Source organism: Bos mutus, chromosome 2 (genome assembly GCF_027580195.1).
Source record: "Bos mutus isolate GX-2022 chromosome 2, NWIPB_WYAK_1.1, whole genome shotgun sequence".
Classification (NCBI taxonomy): Eukaryota; Metazoa; Chordata; class Mammalia; order Artiodactyla; family Bovidae; genus Bos; species Bos mutus.
The window spans coordinates 7949559-7974511 of NC_091618.1; the positions used below are offsets into that span (position 1 = coordinate 7949559).

Sequence of the window (24953 nt, forward strand, 5' to 3'; positions counted from 1 at the left end):
GTAGGCTGCAGTCCATGGGGTCGCGAAGAGTCGGACACGACTGAGCGACTTCACTTTCACTTTTCACTTTCATGCATTGGAGAAGGAAATGGCAATCCACTCCAGTGTTCTTGCCTGGAGAATCCCAGGGACGGGGGAGCCTGGTGGGCTGCCGTCTATGGGGTCGCACAGAGTTGGACACGACTGAAGCGACGCAGCAGCAGCATGTCTAGCATTCTCTTGACTTGTGTGAATTAATTTTATGTCTGAAAAATCAACACCTTTAAAGTTTTAAAAGGAAACTCAATTAACAAATAAGTCTACATCCTTAGTATTTTTTTCTATTTAGTGAGTCAACTAGTTAGAGTTGGTTATTTTTAAGAACCATCTCCAGTCTCCTGTGGCTGTGCTATACTCATTTTTACCAAGCTGCTGGAACGGAGCCACCAGCTCGAGGACCTCCAATTGTTTGTGCTGAATTAAATTTTAATTGAAGTTAAGCCACTTAAGTTGCTTGAAGTATTAGCTTCTATAAGGTGCCTCCTTTTCATTCCGTCTTTCTCTTTCTGTTTCTTGTTTTACTTTTTTCTCTTTATATATTTCCTTTTCTTCATCTGGAAACAAAATAGGCAATAATAGAATAATTTTTTTTCATCTAAATAGAAGACTACTATAAAAAAAGACTTACTCTGATGACTAACTGTGAAAATAAATAGCCTCTGAAACATTGGAGAATATTCATGCTCTCATATCAAGGCATGAATTCTGTGCACTTTACTTTCCTAGATATCCATTGAGGGAAACATTTGAATGAATTTGAATGAATTGCTGAATACTTATTGAAGGCCTTTTATGAAATAAACCAAAGATGTCCTGAAAATTTTAGTCATCGCCTATTCAGTTGCATTGTTTTCACATTGCAGTCCCTGTTTCTGTGAAGCCTCTGTAAAAATGAGCCTTTGTGGGTCAGACAAAACACCTGAGACCTTAGAGGACCAAGTGAGGACTTGAAGAATCTTAGATTCTATCTGGTTGCTGACTTGATAATAGCTTCTAAATGAGTCACTTCAGTGCTTACAGCTTGTCTGTTTGAAATCTGCTGATCTGTTTAGAGGCATTAAAGTTTCTTCTCAAATCTACTTTCACTTGGAGCAAGGACCTAACATGATTGTCCTTCATCTCAACAGTTAATCTTGGAAAATAGTATCATCACCTTAAAAAAAAAAAAATCTATATAGCCTTTCAGCAGAAACAAGAAGAACTATTCACTAGTCGTGCATGGTTTCACTTTACTTACACACTTTTATGTTAATCAAATTTCTTAGTACCAGCTAATGCTAAATAACCATCAGACTCAAATAGAATTTTGAACCATCAGACTTAGAGTTTTAAAATTGTCACTTTCGTGAACACTTATATAAAGTTTAGTTCACTTTCATACCCATTATTTGATTTGATCTTTACAGACAAACCAAGTCTTATATCCATAATACAAATGAGGAAATCTAGACCCAGAGAAGTTGTGATTTATTTAGTCACATAGCTGGTGAATAGCAGAACTGTTCAATTTGGGACTTTAACCAGGTTCTTTTTATTTGGTTTTTTGGTTCTTTCTTCTTTACCATGCTAACTTTATCCTTCCTCTAATAAATATTTTTGTTTGGAAACCTTGAAAATTGTTATAATTTATTGTAGAAGCAATAACTGCTATCTATTTTGCCACCCTCCCTAATGGATTATTTTACAGCATTGATTTCTTTCTTCTCCTTTACCTAACTCTGCCCTGTTCATGAAAAAATGATTACCTTATACTTAAGCATTAATGGATGCTTCGTTAGTCATAAGAATGTTAGTGGATATGTTTTATAACTTTGAAGTGAGAAAGGTGTCTTCCAGGTGGCCACAATTTGTGTGTGACAGATTAAAGGATGTTCTTATTCATCACTGGCATTGATGGAAGATATGTGTATTTTCTTTCTCTTGTGTATTTTATACAGTTTTATTAGCCCTCCTTGCAGTGATGAGATACTGTTGTTCTTTCTTACCTTTGTGCTACTTTCTTAACTTTTTTAAGTGTTAGGAGTTGGAAATAAATATATAAACCCTAAATTGTTAGGATTTCCAGACTCTTGATTTTGTGTATGGTCTTTCTGAGTTGAGGAGGAAAAAAATTGTAAGTGGGAACAAATGGGATTCTGAGTGAGAATATGAGTGGGTGACTTGAAAACTAAGAAGACTACCATCTTGGACATGCTGGACCCTTTAGTGATCAAAGAACAGGTGGTTAAGATGATGAGTAAGAAGGAATAACAAAAAGAAATGAGTGGGAATTCCCTGGTGGTCCAGTGGTTAGGGCTGCCGTGTGCCCATGCCCAGGTTCAGTCCCTGGTCAGAGGAACTAATATTCTGCAAACCATGCAGTAGAGCCAAAAATAAAAAAGAAACCAGTGAAATGAAAAACAGAACAATTCTGATTTGGAGTTGAGTACTTATGTAAAAGTTACTGGAACCCTCTAGTCATACCTCACTATTCAACTGAATGTGCATCTGGAAGACTTGCTCACGTTCCATGTACTCTGATTATTTGGTGCTCAACTTTACCTTGTCCAACCAAAGAGTGCTCAGTAAAAGAATAAGAGTTCAAAATCAGATCAGATTTTGACTTTTAAAAGCTCTCTTTTGGAATTTAGGTTATTGCAGAAGTTGATAAATAGTCCTATTTTTCTTTGGCTTGGGAAGGAGATATGCTGTAGAACTTGAGTAGAGGGAGGCCCTGAGTTAGAACATTTGAGCTATTTGGATGATTACCAAGTCCTTGTATTTTTTATTGGAATATAACAGTAGATGAGGCACTCTCCAGACATAAACTGACAAAATATTTTACCTTCATGGTGCACTTGAAGATATCCTTTATTTTATTCAAATTGTGTGCATTTGTGGTAAGGAGGGAAGGAAGGTCTGTACTAGGGGAAAAGTTCTTGGAAGCAATGCGTTATTTTTTTTAAGTTTTTAAAGTTCATCTTCTTAATTATAAGAGTTCTCAAACATATACAAAAATGAATCAACTTCCTCATAACTTCAGTTCTGTTATCAAGATTTTGCTTCCATTTGCTTTGTCCCTTTTTTTTTTTCTTCCCTGAAATATTTCAAAGTGCACCCCAGGAATACTGTCATTTCACCTCTACTTATTTCACTGTATATCTCCAAACAGTAATGACATTTCCTTACCTTACCAAAGCACTTTTCCCCTAGTACAGACCTTCCTTCCCTCCTTACCATAATGCCATTAGACTATCTAGTTCCCAGTGTATAATCCAGTTTCCCTGTTGTTTAGTCACTCAGTCGTGTCCGACTCTTTTGCAGTGCCATGGACTGTAGCCCCCATTCACCTCTCTCAATAGAATTTTCCAGGCAAGAATACTGGAGTGGGTTGTCATTTCCTTCTCCAACAGATCTTGCTTGAGACCCAGGGACCGAACCCGCAGCTCCTGCCGTGTCTCCTGCATTGCAGGTAGATTCTTTACTGATAAGCCACTGGAAAGGTTCCCCTCCCCCCACCCCCACCCCAGTTTCCTTAGTTGTCTCCAAAATATTTTCTCTTTCACTGGTTTGTTCAAATTAGGATTCAAACAAATTAAACTCATATTTGGTTGTTATGTGTCATAAATTTTTCTTAATCTACAACAATCCCTTCTAACTCCCACTTGTGGCTTTTTGTCCTTCTGCCATTGACTGGTGAAAATCCAGTTAGTTGAACTGTAGATTGCCTCAAATTCTAGATTTGGCTGACTGCTTCCTTGTGATATCACTTAACTTTGTCCTGTAACTCCTCATGTTTCCTATAAATAAACTTTTTGGTCCCAGGACCCCTTTATTCTTTTAAATTATTGAGGACCTCAAAGAGCTTTCAGTTAATATTGATTTTACTATATTAGAAATTAAAATGAGGAATAAAATTTTAAAATTTCTATTTAAAGTTAGAAATTTAAAATAATTATTTACTAATTCATTTAAGTAGAACAATCATGAATTCATTGTCATCTCAGTTATTCTCCAAAACAAAATTAGTGAGAAGAGTGGCATTGTTTTATATTTTTGTACATATCTAATGACCGCCTTAATAGAAGACAGATTCTTGTATCTGCTTCTGTATTTGTTACTTTGTGATATCTCCAAGTAACCTATGGAAAACCCCACTGTACAACACGAGAGTGAAAAAGGTACGTGATGTCTTTGTATTATTTGAGTGGTTCTGACCTCATGGACTATCTGATGAAAAAGTGAAAGTGAAAGTTGCTCAGTCGTGTCCAACTCTTTGCGACCCTATGGGCTACACAGTCCATGGAATTCTCCAGGCCAGAACACTGAAGTGGGCAGCCGCTCCCTTTTCCAGGGGACCCTGGGTTCCCTAAGGAATTCCCTGGCGGCTCAGATGGTAAAGTGTCTGCCTACAATGCGGGAGACCTGGGTTCGAACCCTGGGTCAGGAAGATCCTCTGGAGAAGGAAATGGCACCCCACTCCAGTACTCTTGCCTGGAAAATCCCATGGACGGAGGAGCTTGGTTAAGCTACAGTATGTGCAGTCGCAAAGAGTTGAACATGGCTGAGCGACTTCACCTTACCTGGTTCCCTAGATTGCAGATTGAGAGACAGCTGCCCTAGGCGGCTTGATTTGGTAAGAATGGTTGTTAGGTGGTGATGTATGCTTCATGTTTTATCCTTAGGATGCATACCATATCTGGTCATGTTACTGATTCTAGGATTCATTGGGCTTAGGTGAGGCATTTTGCTTTTTAATAGGGCAGCAGTGGCACCCCACTCCACTACTCTTGCCTGGAAAATCCCATGGGTGGAGGAGCCTGGTGGGCTACAGTCCATGGGGTTGCAAAGAGTCGGACATGACTGAGCGACTTCACTTTCACTTTTCACTTTCATGCATTGGAGAAGGAAATGGCAACCCACTCCGGTGTTCTTGCCTGGAGAATCCCAGGGACGGGGGAGCCTGGTGGCTGCCATCTATGGGGTCGCACAGAGTTGGACACGACTGAAGCGACTTAGCAGCAGCAGCATACCAGTTTTACCGTTCTTATTAGTGTTCTGTGTATTTTCAGTTTTTCCTAATTAACAGGAAAATGTCTTCATTATTTAATTTTGAATTTCTTGTATAATTGCATTTACGGACATTTTTCCATGTGTTCACTTATCTGTTGCTTACCAATTTATTTTGACCTATACTTATTAGAATTTTTTAATTTGGACAAAGTCCTTCTTAATTACTGTCACATTTTGTCCATTCTGTGTTGCCTTTTATCTTTGTTTGTGCTGTCTTTTATATATTAAAGTATTTTGATACTAGTCAAATCTTGTGATTTTTTTCCCATCAAGTCTGGACTTGGAAAATGGAAAGGAAATAACACCTGAATTTATGGAACACCTGAAATGTTATGGAAAAGGACTGTGGGAATCAGCTACTCCTCTCCCTTATTTAAAAAATAAAAGGCCTTGAGAAGTAGAAAAGTTATAGTTTGTCCAACTTTACACAGTGAGTTGGTGCCAGGGTTTAGACTAGAGACTGACTTTCCCAAGTCTTCTTCCCCTCATTCTATCTCCATTTCTAATAAATACCTCAGTTAAATTTGGAACATGAATGAAGAACTTTGTAATTAAAATCAAAGATTTAAAATTTTCTTATCATAAATTACATGCTTTGTGGAGGTTTGCCTCTTACTAGAATACTGTTGCGGCTGTTATACTTAGTGGAAAAAGTATATTTTTTCTTATTCATTTTTATATACTTTAAAATTTAGAATCACTCTGAGAATGTAAAGTCTTGTTGCCTTCTTTAGTTAGAGTTAAAAATGACCTGATTTTGACCACTGTTTTGCCTAACAGGAAGCCTGCAGACCTGCAGAACTTGGCTCCAGGGACCCACCCACCATTTATAACTTTCAACAATGAGGTCAAAACGGATGTAAATAAGATTGAAGAATTTCTTGAAGAAGTCTTATGCCCCCCCAAGTGAGTATCCAAGAAAATATGCTTGGAAATATTGCCGTCTTTTTAAAGCTTTGTTTTGTCTGGCCCTTAGAGACATTTCTCTTGATTGTACTTAAGTTAAATTGTCCCTGAATTAAGTTGGAATGACTAGGACTTCTCTTCATTCATTTTAAAGCTACACAGATGTCAGAACTGGCTGCTGGCTAGGCCCGTAAGCCATACTAAGAGAGGTAGGAATCGGATTAAGCTGGTGAATACCTGGTGAAAGTAGGTTTGGGATATGTGAGATAGGTCAGGAAAGACTGATTATTTGAGGTCCCAAAACGAGAGTGAAGTTTAAGGATAAGAAGAGATGGGGAAAGACATACTCACGTTGAACCCAGCCAGAATGTCTAAGCAGGAGTGAGGTACAGGTTGCTGGGAGATTTCCTATCAGGTTATTTTAAAGGTAATTTTCTGAAGCTACTACCCAAGGGCATTAACTTTTTAGACTGTGTCCCTGGGATTCCGTTTTTATATATATATTTCTTAGAGGTGTTCTAGATCCCCTGGTCCTGCATATTAGCTCGCGTGGTTAATGATTTTAAAGTACTCAACTGTTGCCTATAATGTGAGATGTAGTTGAGAAATAAATGTACTGTAATGATGGTTACCTAAATTGCAACTATGCAGGTTTGCATCATAGTGTAATCTTGGCATAGATTCAAAGCTTCATTGATTTCTTTTAGGCTTTTCCAGTTTGATTATCCTGAAAACCAGGTTTCTTTTTTTTTGGGCCCAAGCCTTTTCTTGTTAGTTGTCTTACTCTCCACACATACAGTTAAATTTCCTTGGAATGGGATTATTGAGTTAGAGAGTTCTAAAATAATAGTTACTCAGTATTCCTTCCTTCATTCATTGGTTTATTCTTCAAACAGTTACTGGGCAACAAAGCTCTATGGATACAATATGAGATAGTTCCTGCTCTCCAGAGGTGCAGTTGAATATGGACAGATAGTGGTGCTATGGGAAGGTGAGTGGAATCAGGAAAGGCTTTAGAGAAAGAGATAACATTTGAATTAAGCTATAATTGAAAAAAAAAAGATTGGCATTCAGCAGGTGAATGAGAAGATGACAGACATTCCAAGCAGAAAAATAATTTTGAATAAACTTTCTTTGGAGGACCTAAGGATGTGGCTGGGTTGAAGATGGTAGGCAGGAAAGCTGCCAGGAGGCATGTGAGTAATGAGACCCCTGTCTGCAACTAGTTCATCTTCAATTGGGAACAGAATTGCCCTCTATTCAGCAGTCTTATACTAAGCTTAAAATTTCACTTTCTTAATCCTGTGTTCTAATGTTTGTCCTCTGCCTTCCTGTCTTTCTGAGAACCTCAAACTTCTTTTATCTCTACTTTCCAAGAGTCCTAACCTACCTTCCATCCCTAGTAAAGTTTCTATAGACAAATATCTATAAAACTGTGTTTGACTTTTCCTCCAGACCATGTATATAGTTACAATACTGATAAACTGAAACTCAGATCTTTATAAAATAAAAACGGAAGCTTTATATACATCAGTAATGAACTATTGTGGACATTCATTCAACTTAGTGGAAATAACTTTTGAGAGAACATAGAACCTGCCAGATCTCTTTTTATTTTTTTTGTATATGTGTATCTTACCCTTTTCATTTTTAAAGTCTGTCAGCTGTGAGGAAAGTTCCATATTCACTAGTTTATCCTCAGACGCTAATGAAAGTAGTCTTTCTCTCATAACTGTAGATTATTGTATCAACATTAAATTATAAATAGAGAAACAGTTTGAATGACATTCATTTTCTGGGAGGGAAATTGTATGTTGTTTCAAATCATAGTCTGAAATGTTTATGGTGTAAATCCTTCCAAGGATATTTACATTTTTGAAGTCAGTATTTGATAACATTATATACCATTTCAGTAAAATGGGGGCATTTTTACATATTCTCTCCTAACCTTCTTCTTCAACAATATCAGCAATAACAACAACAACAAATTTCATTATTCTTATTTTTTCTAAGAGGGAATAAATATTAATAATATTTAAGTTATTAATAAATAATGTTAGCTCCATAATAAATATTAATGGAGCTAATATTAAAGTATTCTAATTTTTTGGCATCTAGGACTAAGACATTATAGCATTTTTAATTTGATTTGAACTTTGAAAATAAACATTTTCACTTTTTTTTTTTGGCCACATTGTGTGGCTTGTGGGATTTTAATTCCCCAACCAGGGATTGAATCTAGGTGCTCAGCAGTGACAGCAGAGTCCTAAGCACTGGACCACCAGGGAATTTCTTCACTTTGTTTTTCATATATAGAAAATTTAGCTTCATTTCATTTGGGCATATTTAAAAAGATACTCTAACCAGAGATGATCTTTTCATCTAAATAATTTAAAAATTGGGAAATCTTTCTGTTATTAAGGGTTCATAATCTGCTAAATTCTCTCTGTGGTTAGTTTTCCTTGTTTTTATGTTGATGTTTCTGATGGCTCAGATGGTTAAAGAATCTGCCTGCAATGCGGGAGACCTGGATTCAACCCCTGGGTAGGGAAGATCACCTGGAGCAGGGAATGGCAACCCACTCCAGTATTCTTGCCTGGAGAATTCCATGGACAGAGGAGACTGACAGGCTGAAGTCCATGGGATTACAAAACTGATTGACTAACAACTTTGACTTTATATTCTGAAGAGAGTTTCTAAATAAAGTTAAAAATTTTACTTTAAATAGAAGGGAGTATTTTTGATGTTACTAATGCCTCTGCTGTTATTAACTAACATTCAAGTGCTAATAGTGTGCCATGCACTGTGCATTGCGGAGTATTTTGTGGAGTATCTCAATCCTCTCCAAGACTTTAGGGAAAAACTGAAGATGAATAATCAAAATAATTCGTGCAAGGTTTCACAGTTAATAGTGGCAGAGTTGGCATGTGCATGCTGTGTGCTAAGTCGCTTCAGTTGTGTCTGACTTTGTGTGACCCCATGAACTGTAGCCTGCCAGTCTCCTTTGAACATGGGAATTCTCCAGGCAGGAATACTGGAGTGGGTTGCCATGCCCTCCTCCGGGGGATCTTCCCGACCCAGGGATTGGACGTGCTTTTCTTATGTCTCCTGCATTGATAGGCGGATTCTTTACCACCAGCGCCACCTGGGCAGAGTTGGCATACTTCCTTTCAAAGCTAGATCTATATGCCTTCAAAAACCTGTTTCCTCTCCTATTTTTCATTTGGTTGAGTTTGACTTTTGTTAAAGGTAAAATGTGAGTCTTTAATTGGAATTGTGCTTTAGTGAGTACAAAATTGAAGGCTAGCTCAAGTTTAGAGGAAGGGCAGAATAGAAAGCGAAGGGAGTTTGTTTTACTGTGATGGCCAAGTGGGACTGAAAGTGGTTGTCCAGCTTAATTTAGTGAACCCTGTTTAAAAAGTACGGGAGGTTTAACTTCTGATGAGTTTTTGTTTATATGCATGGGAGCAGCATGTTTCGGAGAAGGCAATGGCACCCCACTCCAGTACTCTTGCCTGGACTATCCCATGGATGGAGGAGCTTGGTGGGCTGCACTCCATGGGGTCGCTAAGAGTCGGACATGACTGAGCGACTTTACTTTCACTTTTCACTTTCATGCATTGGAGAAGGAAATGGCAACCCACTCCAGTGTTCTTGCCTGGAGAATGCCAGGGATGGGAGAGCCTGGTGGGCTGCCGTCTATGGGGTTGCACAGAGTTGGACACGACTGAAGCGACGCAGCAGCAGCAGCAGCATGTTTGGATTGAGAGTACTTTGCCCTTAGTGGGTTCTGTAACCCATAATGTGAAATGCTGATGAAACAGCATATTTTCTGTCACGCAGACTTGCTTCTAGAGGATGAGAGAGAGAGAAGGAAGTGTTTCTGGGATCATCACATGCATTCTTTTCCCTTTCCTCTGTTCTAGGGCAGTCAGGGATCAGCCTTTTCTCTAGGATGAGGTCTTCAGGTCCTTAGCTGATCCTATTTACACTGATTGTAAGCCTGCTTGTTTCCAGGTAGGAGGAGGAGGAAAAAGGCAGAAGAGTTGTGTAAGCTGGTGAACTAGAATCCAGCATTTCTAATAACATGTTTTTGGCATTTGATGAAACTGAGAACAGAGGGGGTTTTATGTGAACATTTCTGATTTAATCGTGACAAATACAAGCTATTCTAGAGTTGTTTAGAATTTAGAGACTAATGAAAAGCTAAAATCAAGGAGTTTTTGCTAGTCTAGGTAACTATAGGTTTTAATGGAGAAACTGTCTTCTCTTCTGGGGTGTTTTTTTTCAGTTTCCCCCTTGCTTGAAAGAAGGAACTACTTTGCCACCCCCTACCCCGACCCCCACCAAAAGCTTTTTAAAAACTTTGAAATTTGGATTTTTAACTGAAGCAGGCTTGTATACTTGGCCCACTTACTGTGATAAAAGGAGAGGAGGATAGAGGAAGCTAGATAATTTTGGAGAAAAGTTCTATAAACTGTTGTTAAGCCTTTTTTCTTTCTTTCTTTCTGTTTTTAAGAGAAATAACAATGAAACTTGAATTTACAGGAGTAATTTAATAGACTTGTATAACCACACTTTATTCTCATATTAACACAAGAAAGGAGAAAATGTCTGAGATTTTTCTTAAAGGATGGAAATACTCTTAGCTAGTCTGCCATAAATACTAGTCAGTGATGTGATATAGGATGTAATAAAGGACTGATCTTAAAGTCTCAATGCCCTGGATGTGCATGTCTGTTCTGTGGTTGACACATAGCCTTTTATTAATCATTTACTTTTGTTTTATTAAATGTTAAAGTAAATGTTCATAATAGTTGAAAAGTATTGCTTAGTCAAGCAGTTTGCCAATACTACTACTAATGAATTATTAAAATCCAGTGTTTGGGGGAAATGCAAAAAAGTTGACAACTGATTTTGGGCCTAATGGTTTAGTATTTGATTTATCTTTTTGAACTTGATCTGTAATAATACAAAAACAACAGCACTGGACTTGGGGACAGGAGATGTGAGTTTGATGATACTTTTAATTAGTCCAGTGATTTGAGGGTAACTATGTAAGTTTTCCGAAATATAATTTCCTTTCAGCAAAATGAGAGATTGAGGTTGAGTAGTCTCGGTGTACTCGGTGTACACTCGCGGTGTGCCTATAGTATTATATGCATTAAATTAATACTACAAATTTAATGGTTTGTCTTGGAGAAGAATAGGGCATGTTTAACCTGTTTTAGAGAACAGTAGTGTTTTGTTTTTTTTAAAGAGTTGTAATAGTATATGTTTCCATGTAATAAAGGATATGCTGATTGCAAGTCCTACATTTTTACCTGCTCATTAAAATAGGTCTCTGGTAAGTATGATTCTGTGTGTTCGTCTTTATAACCCTAGTACAACTTCTGACACATAGTAGGTACCTAATTATTAGAATAAATAAATATATGCATAAAATGAATATATAAATAATCTATAATTCAAATCTACTTCCCTATAAGTTACTTTGAGAATTATGAAGTTTACTTCATTAGAAAAAGTAGGTACTCTTAAATACTGGTTGGGGAAAAGAAGAGTAAATTTGGAAACTTGGCTAGAGGAAGACATAGGTGTACTGAAGAGACGCTTTTGTTCCTTGCACTATATTTTCTTTGGAATGAGTCAATGAAGGTACTGTATTAAAAGTGGTGGAACTATTTAAACTACAGGCTGGTTATTTTCATAGTCAAGGGAAATCCAGGGATGTTGAAGCTGGAATTAACTGTTTCAGCTCAGGCAGAGGGGAATAAAAAAAAGAGAGAGAGATGATAAAGTTTTCTGTAGTTAACAGGAAAAAAAACATGTTATATATGTATATTTATATATAAACACACATCACACACATATACATTACATACACTCAGGTGAAATTTATTTACTGTAATCATTCACTGAAAAGCTCATTATGTAGGTAATTTAACTTCTAATTATAAAGAACCTTTCAAGCTTAAAAATAGATATTAAAAAGGAAATAACTTGAGCATATAGGTATTCAATAGATATTTTATATTCTCCTTCCCAGTATAGTACTATGTCTAATTTAGAAGATATCTTTTCTTGAATTTAAAATGGTAAACATAAAAAATATGACTATAAAAACTAGCCTGAAACTACAACTTGCAACTGGACTAAATTTTTTTCCTAAAAATTTTTTGTTTTCAATTTAAAGACAAGTGGTAAGAAAGCATCTTAAAATGTATGAATAAATCTGAATAACTAGTTCAATGTAAGATTTTTTTTCTGTAGTTTTACTGCCCCAGTCCATTTTCCAGGGAAGTTTTGCAGGGCTTTTAAGAATAGAACAGTCTTTCCTAAAGTGGTGCTAAGAGTCTGAATTTCTCTAGTTCTGATGAGTTGCTGCAAACTCTACTGAAGGGAAAAGTAAAGAATTGGGCTTTTTCATGTATATTTTCCAATTTAAGGAAGAAATAAAAATTAAGTATATGTATTTGAAATTTAAGTATATAAAATACACGTGTGTGTCTTTTTAAAAAAGTTGTTGTGTCATGAAATGTCTCTTCTCATAGTAGAAAGACTTTATAATAACACAACAGAGCACTTGTTAGAAAAATTCTTCTGTCTTATTTTTCTGTTGCTCAGTGTTACCCTTACAGTATTTCGTATATGGGAAGTTTTGGAAAATCCTGAATGTAGGGCTAAAGTGAATGATCGGCCTCCTGCTGTTTTTGTCCTTGACCTAAATTTGGCCAGTCTAGATTCTTTTCCTACTGCCAGGGTTCTGTGGCACTGTTGTACACGGCTGGCTCAGTGCATGGCATACCAAAGATGTCTGTTTGGCATTCCTATCTGAGAAAGCTCTGCAGTTGAAATGTGGCTAGTGCAACTGAGGAAATGAGTTTTAACTTTATTATGATTAATTTAGATTCCTATTTGGATAGCCACAAGTCACTAATGGCTACCATATTGGACAATTCCGATATATAATATTTCTGTCAGCACAGAACGTTCTCTTGGACAGCTCTGCTCTAGAGTTCTCTTACTAAGACGCCCATTGACTTGGCACCACTCTCTGAACAAGTAGACTGTTTTCCCAGAATTTTAATTTATAAAATGGAGATGGGGTGCGGATGCCCTTTGGATGCCAAGAATATTAATACGTGAACAAAAGCACTGTGCAGAACTTTGTTTCCTAAGGAAAAGTACATCTTAAAAGTACTGTGGAAAACTGGTGATGGCATTTCTTAGGGTAATAACTGTTAAAAGATGTCTAGTAACTGCTATCACAATGGTTTGATTGAGAGTATTTATGCTAATATATCTTTGGAGGCTGTATAATCCATTATTACATTTTTCATTTAGGTACTTAAAGCTTTCACCAAAACACCCAGAATCAAATACTGCTGGAATGGACATCTTTGCCAAATTCTCTGCATATATCAAGAATTCCAGGCCAGAGGCTAATGAAGGTAAAAAAAAAAAAAAAACAAGTGGTTGAATTAGCAATGTAGAACCAGTCCCTCCTACCTACACCCCAAAAAACCTCCAAAACAAAACCAAAAATAGGAACAAAGATCAGAAAACCCTATTATGACAGTGATTATAAATGATTACTTTGGAGGCCGTTCCTTAAAGTATTAAAAACTAGCTTTCAGAGTTGATCAGAGATTTGATGATAAACCAGAGTAAGTCCTTAAATTGTTCTTTTTCTGTTTCTTTTTGATTAACTGTGCCTAGCATAAAGTGGGTGTGTGACTAAATATTTATTGAATGGATTTGTTCTTATATTCTTCTGAGAAGTTACCATGAAGGGAGCTATACAGAAAATTACAGTCTCAGAAACAATGGATTGGGTGGTTGTAGTGGTTGGAATAGATTGATATAGCTTAATTAAACTATTGTTGGGTGCCAGGAACCTAAAGTCAGCCTGGGTGGATTTTTGTGCTAATTACCCTTATGGTTAATTGGAGTTTTTGGAGTTGCTCTAAGAGAGCATTTGGACACACCAGCCTTGCAAAGGTCTCTGTATGCTAAAACTAAGGTTTTCACTTCAAGTCCTATTTTCCTGGTGAGAATGGTTTGTGTAGTGCAGATGCTACCTCCTTCTTTTATTTATTAAAGGACACTGTCTTATTTCATTTAGCAAACTTACATATAGTAAAAGGAAAGTCTCTTTAAAAGAGGTCCCATTGAATGAACCTTGTCCTAACAACACCGTTCAGTCACTTCGCCTTTTCTTTGGGATGTTAAGCATTGTTCTTTCTGCCAAAAACTATATAGAGAGAGCATTAGTGTTTAATTAAAAGTAACAGTAATTACCAAAGCGCCAATTCCTAAAGACACTATATATAATCCATCATAATTTTAGACTGTTTGGTAGCTTTGGTGGGGTTCTTTGGGTGGAGTTTATGGCCCCAAATGAGCAAGAATACCAAAGGGAAAAAATATCAGTGCCAGTTGAGCAAGAATAAACATCTTTTAAAAAGTTGACACATTTGCCGATTTCCTTCTGTTATTTCGGTGGGTAGATTGCCAAGCTATTCAGGCTTTTAAAAATTACTATTAAATTTTTAAATTGCAGCATTTTACAATTTAGTATTGAATTTCAGTGGTTTCTGGAATGATATTCACTGCATGAAATCGTGTTTCTATAGGGAAAGGAAAAACTTTAGTGCTCAGGCCTGTCTTACATCTATTAAATGTGTTTGAGTAGCTGCCGTAGCTAGGGAGCAATTTTCCTTAGTAATTGTCTTTATTTTTTTTTTTTTTGACTAATGGTTCTGCATGAGTCTTTTATACACTGAGTAAACAGTTCACTGGGGCCCCTCCTATCCAGAGACAGTATCTCTCCTCTGTTCTACCTTCCTTCCTGCAGGTGACTGTTCTCTGTACACCCAGATGTTCTTGCTGAACATCTTCTATGAACTTGTTCTATGAACTCTCTTAAAGTCATAATGTTTTTATTTCTCAATGTGGCTCTTGGAAACTAGAGGGTGGTTGAAATTTCTTTTGATGCTTGGTAAAGAGGAGAGGGAAATAAAATGTGTCTGCTTTAAAAAAAAATTGCTTTGAGGGCTGGGAATGGGGGAGGAGACTAGGGGAGAAAGTGACTCACTTAAGTATAACTTTGTATTCTATTTTTTCCTATCAATTTGTTCCTGTCTTAAGTAGCCACCTACATTTACTGTCCTTTGAATGCTGTAACCAATAAGAACAAACAACATAGTGGATTATACCGCGCATAACTTAGAAGGCTTTTTATATTAAATTACCTATTGGTAAATAAGAATTCCAGTTGCCAAACAACTTCCCCCCACACTGCCATGAGACTTTAGAAAACAGTATTCCAAATCACTTTGGAGCTTACTGGGTCTCCCTTGTGTATGTTTGTTGCAGGTCTTTTATCTGTCTGTTTAGTACAATTAAATACCTTAAATAAGCCTTAATGATCTACCTTCTTATTCCTCCAAATAATAAACAGCCTACATATACATTGATAGATTTTTTATTTTACATGGTAAATTAAAGTAGGCAAGTCTTTGATTGGTTTTTAAAACCTATTAAACATTTCACAAAATTCAGTGTGTTTGGACAGTTTTAAGGCCTTTTAGGACCTACTTCTATCTATGTAAGGGATTAGATGTTTGGATACTTTAGCAGTTGGGCTAGTGAAACAGAAGGGCCAACGCTTATATCAGGGTACAGAGTAAATAAAAAAGATTTAGAGAATAAAATAAAGGAAACATAGATAGATAAAACATATAATTCTTTAGTAACATGTAAAGGTGACCGAGAGTAACTGTGTTTTCTTTTGAAACATTAAAGGAGAAATTAATGGGTAATTACTTTTATGGGTTGGGTTAGGTATGACCTGTCCCAGATCTCACACTTTTTTTTTTCCAATTCTGTGATGTCCTTAATTTATATAATTTATTAAGCTCCCAAGTGTAACCCATAGATAATTTGTTAGTCTGTTGATGTTTATAATATTCTTAAGAGGTCAGTGAATTTAGCAATGATGAATCTGCCATTATATCCTCAGAGGCATATTCCATAATGTCTCAATTCCCATTTTTAAATGGAGGCAAGGAATCTTTAGGTTCTGATTAGTTCCTTTTTATTCAAAGTTTATTCTCCCTCCCTGTTTACCTCCTCTCTTGTGCTGCCTGCCCTCCACCAAAAAGTGTGTGAAATAGAGGATGATTGTTCATCATTGTAGCAGTGAAACTGTATTGGGTATTTAATCGTTTTTAAGTACCTAATACCTCTCTCTGTTTTCTGCCAACATGTTACCAGATCTTTAAAAATTGCTTGTGTAAGATTACCTCTTTATTAAAACTAGCAGTAGCTTTAAAATAGTTTTATTGATGTAAGTGCACATAATTTTTTTCTTCACTATAAATTATATTCTTTTTCTGTAACAGAAATTGTCTTGTTATAGTTAATGCCTTCTGCCTTGTTCTTACTCATTCAAATTACACAATTCATAGAGTAATTCATGCTTATTGAAGAAGTTAAAATAGTACAGAAATTAATAAAACTTCAGTGTCCTTTTTGAGTCAATCATATAACCTGTTCCCCAACAGTTAGGATGTCTCCTTCTTTTTTCTGTGCACACATATTGTACTTAAATGTGTATTTGTGTGTGTATGTGTGTGTGTGTACACACACAGCAGTTGTCTTTATCATGTATTATATGGTAGAAATACTTCCATTTCAAAGTGTAGATCTCCCTCACTTTAAGAAATGCTGCTTAATATTCCATAATATGGATATTTTTGGTTAACTATTTCACTACTGACATTTAGAGTGCCTCAAGTTTTTTCATTATGACAAACTGTGCTGCCTCTGATGTCCTTGTGCTAGATTTCAAATAGGTCAAAAGATTTTGTTCTCCAAAGACTATACCAGTTTATCATCCCACCGTGAAGGTATTCATATCCCCACACTTCTGATCCTGGTGTGTTTGTGTGTTTGTGAGAGTGTTTGTTAATATTTTTATTTTTCACAATTAAATTTAAAAATGATTTGTATAGCCTCTGTTGTACTTCGTAATTTTTTTTTGAGAACTTTTGAAATACCTTCTTAGAGATACAGCATTAGTACAGTAGGGGTATTAGAGAATAATAGTGCTTGTTATTAGTTACAAAAGACAAGGAGCTTAAAAAAGGAGTTACTTTCTTTTTTTTAATATAAATTTATTGATTTTAATTGGAGGCTAATCACTTTACAATATTGTATTGGTGTTGCCGTACAGCAACATGAAAGGAGCTACTTTCTATTACTTTACAATATTGTATTGTTTCGCCATACAGCAGCACGAAAGGAATTACTTTCTGATGGCCTGCTACTGCCTCCTAGTGGTTACCCTTGAGATTTTCATCTTAACCAACTTCAAATTCCTCTGTGATGGTTTGTCTTCAAAACTTTATTATGTTTATTAAATGATGTTCTTTAGTTCTTGTTACCTCATTTTTTAGTTCTCGTTACCTCATTTTTCATTTTTATCCATTCCTTATATTGTTACATAAAAATTGTATCAAACTAATTCATCCTTCTTTGTTTTCTTTAATACACCCTTTATTCCAGCATTCTTAACTATGAAAAATCACTAACACTGGCCGAGTACAGCAAGTCGACTTCATTGCAGGTATTTTGCTAAGTCCAAAATTACAGGGCAGCAATTGTAGTGTTCTGTTAGCCTCTGAATTTTAGTGCCTTACAGCTACAAATGTAAACACTGTACATTAGAGACCTTGTAAATTTAGGATATTTTATTTTTCTTTTGGGTACTTTTGAGAATTAATTCAGGAAAAGGATTTATTTAGAGCAGATCAGAGATCGTAAACTTGCTTAGACTGGTCATGCCACTCAAGTGCCGTTTGAGACATTATTTCAGTGTTTGAATTCCTTATTATCTTTCCTTGTAGGCCACTATCCTGTTCATTGTAATCTGATCAAAGAACAAGTCCTTGTATCTAATGTGTATTTATTCTGTATTCACTGCTTTTGACAGAAGCATATTGAATCTTCAAAAGTGAAAGCAAGCACTTCCAAGTATTTTATTTTTGCCTCAAGATCTGACACTTATATTTACAGCCCTGGAGCCATATAAGGGCTTCCCTGATAGCTAAGTTGGTAAAGAATCTGCTTGCTATGCAGGAGACCCTGGTTCGATTCCTGGGTCAGGAAGATCCTCTGGATCCATATACTTGCTAACTAGTCAGCTTTTTCTTACTGCCTCCTCTATGAGCCTCTGAAATTTACAGTTCACTTTATAATATTCAGGGAGTTGTAACAAGTCAAATTCCAAGATGTCAGATGTCTCCTTTCTTTGATGTTGAGAAAGGGCAAATTCTCTTCTCCTTTATCTCAGTATCTATAAGATAGGATAATATCTACTTTATGTCCTGTGACTGCTCTGAGAATCAGTTCTCTTAACATATGTTCATCAAGTTTTTCAACTGAACAATAAGAAAGTAATGATTGTTTTTTATTTATGAATTTTAAATGGTAAAGGCAAAACAGACATTTTCAAATAAACAGAAACCAAACATTCATGTTAGCAGGCTCATACTAAATGAAATACTACTAAAAGTAGCTTTTCAGGCAGAAGGAAAATGATTTCAAATGAATACCCAGAGATGTAGGAAGGAAGAGAAACCAAAAAGTAGTACAAATATATTACAAAATATAAATGAATACTGTCTGTATAGAACAGTAGTAACTTCTGAGATTTAAAATATATGTCAAATTAATAGAAAAACCAATAGTAGCATGTGAGTGAAGTGAAGTCACTCAGTTGTGTCTGACTCTTTGCGAGCCCATGGACTGTATAGTCCATGGAATTCTCCAGGCCAGAATATTGGGGTGGGTAGCCTTTTCCTTCTCCAGGGGATCTTCCCAACCTAGGGATTGAACCCAGGTATCCTGTATTGCAGGTGGATTCTTTACCAGCTGAGCCACAAGGGAAGCCCAGGTGAGACAGGAAGGCAGTTAAATACAGTTAGAGTGTTCTAGGGCTCTTGTATTATCCTGAAAATGGTAAAAGTTATAATTAAGCTTTAGTAAGTCAAGGAAACATTCTAGCCAAAAAAATGTGTAATACATGAGTGAGGGAGAAATGAATAATAATATGTATTTTTTAATTAATCCAAAAGAAGGCAAGAAAGTAGAAGAGAACAAGAATAGGCAAATAGAAAACAAATGTATGATGGCAGTTCTAAACCAAAGTTTGTTTAGATGTAAATGATTCAGATACTCCCAAGTAGAAAACAAAATTTGCTAACAGGATTAAAAATAGTTGTTTTTGTACAAGAAGAAATACTCCCCCTTCACACACATTTGAAATACACACAGATAGATAGACAGATCATCAGACCCAGGAAAGTTGAATGTAACAGTGTAAATACTAACCAAAAGAAAGATGGTAAAGCTATATAGACGTTGCACAAAGTAGACTTTGAGGAAAGAAGCATTGCTAGAGATAATGAAACATGTTTCAGAATGATTTAAAAAGATCAATCTACCAAGAAAATAAAATAACTCTAGATTTATATTTATAAATAAATTCACTACCCTGGCCTGGAGAAGTCCATGGACTGTATAGTCCATGGGATCACAGAGTCGGACATGACTGAGCGACTTTCCCTTTCACCCTCAAAATATATAAACCAGATTGACAGAGCTAAAAGAGAAATAAACTAATCCACAATCTTGGTGGGAGATCTTAACTGACTCCTTTAGTAACTGTTAGAATCTGCCAAAAAGAAAAATTCAGTGAGAATATAGAAGAATTGAATAAGACAGTAAACAAGTTTAATCTCACTGATGTTATAAATTTAATCTCACAGTGCCCCCAAACTGCAGAATATACCCTTGTGTTTCAAATGCACATGAAACACAAAATTGACTGTAAAGCTGATGTGTGTGTGTGTGCTTAGTCACCCAGTCGTGTGTGACTCTTTGCAACGCCGTGGACTATGTAGCCTGCCAGGCTCCTCTGTCTATGGGGATTCTCCAGGTGAGAATACTGGAGTGGGTTGCCATGCCCTTCTCGAGGGGATCTTCCCAACCCAGGAATTGAACCCAGGTCTCCCACACTGCAGACAGATTCTTTACTATCTGAGCCACTCAGTTCAGTTCAGTTCAGTTCAGTTGTGTCTGACTCTTTGCGACCCCATGAACTGCAGCATGCAGGCCTCCCTATCCATCACCAACTCCTGGAGTTTACTCAAACTCATGTCCATTGAGTTGGTGATGCCATCCAACCATCTCATCCTCTGTTGCCCCCTTCTTCTCCCACCTCAATCTTTCCCAGCATCAAGGTCTTTTCCAGTGAGTGAGTTCTTCACATCAGGTGGCCAACGTATTGGAGTTTCAGCTTCAGCATCAGTCCTTCCAATGAACACTCAGGACTGATTTCCTTTAGGATGGACAGGTTGGTTGGATCTCCTTGCTGTCCAAGGGAGTCTCAAGAGTCTTCTCCAACACTGCAGTTCAAAAGCATCAATTCTTTGGTGCTCAGCTTTCTTTACAGTCCAACTCTCACATCCATACCTGACTACTGAAAAACCGTAGCTTTGACTCGATGGACCTTTGTTGGCAAAGTAATGTCTCTGCTTTTTAATATGCTGTCTAGGTTGGTCGTAACTTTTCTGCCAAGGAGCAACATCTTAATTTCATGGCTGCAGTCACCATCTGCAGTGATTTTGGAGCCCCGAAAAATAGTCTGTCACTGTTTTCATTGTTTCCCTATCTATTTGCCATGAAGTGATCGAACCAGATGCCATGATCTTAGTTTTCTGAATGTTGAGCTTTAAGCCAACTTTTTCACTCTCTTTCACTTTAATCAAGAGGCTCTTTAGTTCTTCTTCACTTTCTGCCATAAGGGTGGTGTCATCTGCATATTTAAGGTTATTGATATTTCTCCCAGCAAACTTGATTCCGTCTTGTGCTTTATCCAGCATTTCTCATGATATACTCTGCATATAAGTTAAATAAACAGGGTGACAATATACAGCCTTGACTTACTCCTTTCCCGATTTGAAACCAGTCTGTTGTTCCTTGTCCAGTTCTAACTGTTCCTTCCTGACCTGTATACAGATCTCTCAAGAGGCAGGTCAGGTGGTCTGGTATTCTGAGCCTCTAGGGAAACCCATAAAGCTGAACCATAAAGCAAATCTGAAAAATTTTCCGAAAGAAATTGACATCATATCAACCACAAAGAAAATAAGCTAGATATTGGTAGCAAAAGTACAGCTAGAAAATTTCTACATGTTTGAAAAATAAGCAGTGTCTTTCTGAATAACCCATGGGTTGAAGAATAATATGATGAAAATATACCACGTCTAAACTTATATGCTATCATTTGGGCTTCCCAGGTGGTGCTAGTGGTAAAGAATCCACCTGCCAGTGCAGGAGACACAAGAGATGCAGGTTCAATTCCTGGGTTGGGAAGATCCCCTGGAGTAGGAAGTAACCACCCATTCTAGTATTCTTGTCTGGAAAATTCTATGGACAGAGGAGCCTGGCAGGCTACAGTGTGTGGGGCCATAAAGAGTCTGACAAAACTGAGTGTACACACACAAAGCTTCTTTAGAGGAAAATTTATAGCTCTAAATCTGTATATTAGAAAAAAAGAGCTAAAAATTGGTAACCTTAAAGTATCCACCTTAGGGATTTAGTTAGATCAGCAAATTAAACCCAAGAAAGTAGAAGGAATGAGATACTCAAAGAATAGAATTTTATGAAATAGAAGAAAACTAGGAGAGGATTAGCAAAGCTAAAAGTTCTTTGAAAAGTATAATAAGAAAATTGATAAATTCTTCACAGGAAAAATCAAGTAAAAGAAGGTAATAACCATTTTTAGCAATGAAAGGGAATTACTACAGATCTTACATTTAAATGATTTGGGGAGGATATTATGAAAATGTTTATGTTTATAAATTTGAAAACACTTGCATAAATTTACGGAGAGTACCATGTAAGAAAATTATTACAAGAAGTGATTCAAGATGTGAATTCTCTTATATCTATAATTAAAAACCGTCTCACAAAGATGGCTTCACTGATGAACTCTTCTAAGTATTTGGGGAAGATGTAACATCAGTCTTGCATATACTCTTCCAGGAAACAGAAAAGAGGAAATACGTCTGAGCTTGCTTTTTAAGGTCAAACGATAGAAAAACATCAAAAGGAAGGAGTCTTTCAGGCCAGTCTCTCTCAAACAGTCATAAAAGTCTAAAACAAAATATGCCAGATCCAGCAATATGATAAAAGATCATATATATAGTCAAGTTGAGTTTAATTCAGGAATGGAGGATTGGACATTCAAAAAAATCTATTCAAATTGTCACAATAATAGAATACAAGAGAAAAACTATGATATTATTTCAATTGATGCAGAAAAAGTACTTGATAAAATTTAATACTATTAAAATGTTTATTTAAAAAAATAAACTATATATAGCAAGGAATTTCCCTAATCTGACAGAGAATCCACAGAAAAGTCATACTTAATAGAGGAATAGTGAAAGATTTCCTCTTCAAACCAAAACTAGAACACAGTGCTACTGTCACCACTTCTATTAGCATTGTATTGGTGGTTTTGACCAGCATAATAGGCAAGAAAAAGTAATGCATTATATGAGACTTGTGAAAGAAGGGATAAATTTGTCATTATTCTTAATATAATCAAAAATGTAGAAAATCCAAAGTAATCTACAGACACACCCTAAGAATTAAAAAAAAGTGAATTATCAGAGTGATTGCATATGAGGCTATTATAAAAATGAGTTTTATTTGTGCCTGCTAGCAAGAAGCATTAGAAAATGTGATAAAAATATTTATACAATAAAAAATATCAGATATTTAGGAATAAACTTAACAAAAATGGACAAGACTTCTGCATAGAAAACATAGAAGCAATCTCTTTTAATTTCATAAAACTGAATAAAATTTAAAAAAAATGATATTCATAGATTGGGACACTCAAAATTATAAAGATGCCAGTTCTCAAATTGAAGTTGTGTTGAATCTATAGATCATTCAGAAGTTCAACAGTTTGTGTGTGTATCTACGTGTGCTTACACACATGTAAATTAACACGCTAATTCTACAGTTTATGAGGGAAATGTAAGGAGCCAGGAATAGTCAAGATGATCTTGAAGAAAGATGTGTTTGAAAACTTATACTGCCTGATATCAGGATGTGTTGTAAAGGTACAGTAGCTAAAACAGTGTGGTATTAACAGAAGGATAGACAAATAGAACAAAAAACAGAATGCAGAGTCAAAAAACATCCCTCTATACACAATCAATTCTAAGTGGATTAGAGATATAAATATACTTGGTAAAATATCTTCCAGAAGATAATGGAGAATAGCTTCATAATTTGCCTTTAGATAACCAAGGCAAACCATTCAATATCACAGTAATCCAAATCTATGCCTCAACCAGTAATGCTGAAGAAACTGAAGGTGAACGGTTCTGTGAGGACCTTCTAGAACTAACACCAAAAAAAGATGTCGTTTTCATCATAGGGGACTAGAATGCAAAAGTTGGAAGTCAAGAGATTTCTGGAGTAACAGGCAAGTTTGGCCTTGGAATACAAAATGAAGCAGGGCAAAGGCTAACAGAGTTTTGCGAACAGAACGCACTAGTCATAGCAAGCGCCCTCTTCCAACAACACAAGAGACTACTCTACACATGCACATCACCAGATGGTCAATACGGAAATCAGATTGATTATATTCTTTGTAGCTGGAGATGGAGAAGTCTATACAGTCAGGAAAAACAAGACCAGAAGCTGATTGTGGCTCCGATCATGAACTCCTTAATGCCAAATTGAGACTTAAATTGAAGAAAGTTGGGGAAACCACTAGTGGTTTTCAGGTATGACCTAAATCAAATCCGTTATGATTGATTATACAGTTCAGTTCAGTCGCTCAGTCGTGTCTGACTCTTTGCGACCCCATGAATTGCAGCACGCCAGGCCTCCCTGTCCATCACCAGCTCCCGGAGTTCACTCAAACTCACGTCCATCGAGTTGGTGATGCCATCCAGCCATCTCATCCTCTGTCGTCCCCTTCTCCTCCTGCCCCCAATCCCTCCCAGCATCAGAGTCTTTTCCAGTGAGTCAACTCTTTGCATGAGGTGGCCAAAGTACTGGAGTTTCAGCTTTAGCATCATTCCTGCCAAAGAACACCCAGGACTGATCTCCTTTAGAATGGAGTGGTTGGATCTCCTTACAGTCCAAGGGACTCTAAAGAGTCTTCTCCAACACCACAGTTCAAAGTGACAAATAGATTCAAGGAATTAGATCTGATAGAGTGCCTGAAGAACTATGGACAGAGGTTCATGACATTGTACAGGAGGCAGTGATCAAGGCCATCTACAAGAAAAGGAAATGCAAAAAGGCAAAATGGTTGTCTGAGGAGGCCTTACATATAGCTGAGAAAAGAAGAGAAGAGAAAGGCAAAGGAAAAAAGGAAAGATATACCCATTTGAATGCAAAGTTCCAAAGAATAACAAGAAGAGGGATAAGGTCTTCCTCAGTGATCAATGCAAAGAAATAGAGAAAACAACAGAATGGGAAAGACTAGAGATCTCTTCAAGAAAATTTAAAGATACTAAAGGAATATTTCATGCAAAGTTGGGCACAATAAAGGACAAATGGTATGGACCTAACAGAAGCAGAAGATATTAAGAAAAGGTGGCAAGAATACACAGAAATATCTTAATGACCCAGATAACCATGATGATCACTCACCTAGAGCCAGACATCCTGGAATGTGAAGTCAAGTGGGCCTTAGGAAGCATCACTACAAATAAAGCTAGTGGAGGTGATGGAATTCCAGTTGAGCTATTTCAAATCTTAAAAGATGATGCTGTGAAAGTGCTGCACTCAATATGCCAGCAAATTTGGAAAACTCAGCGGTGGCCACAGGACTGGAAAAGGTCAGTTTTCAT

At 36.6% G+C, this 24953-nt stretch overlaps 1 protein-coding gene across 1 annotated transcript in view; it reads left to right on the top strand.

Moving 5' to 3' along the window:
- CLIC4 (chloride intracellular channel 4) overlaps nt 1-24953 on the top strand; it is a 78434-nt gene that overhangs the window by 44874 nt on the left and 8607 nt on the right. The window contains exons 3-4 of the mRNA XM_070383111.1: nt 5872-5997; nt 13345-13451. Of these exons, the coding sequence (XP_070239212.1) occupies nt 5872-5997; nt 13345-13451 (233 nt within the window). The remainder of the gene's footprint in view (nt 1-5871; nt 5998-13344; nt 13452-24953) is intronic.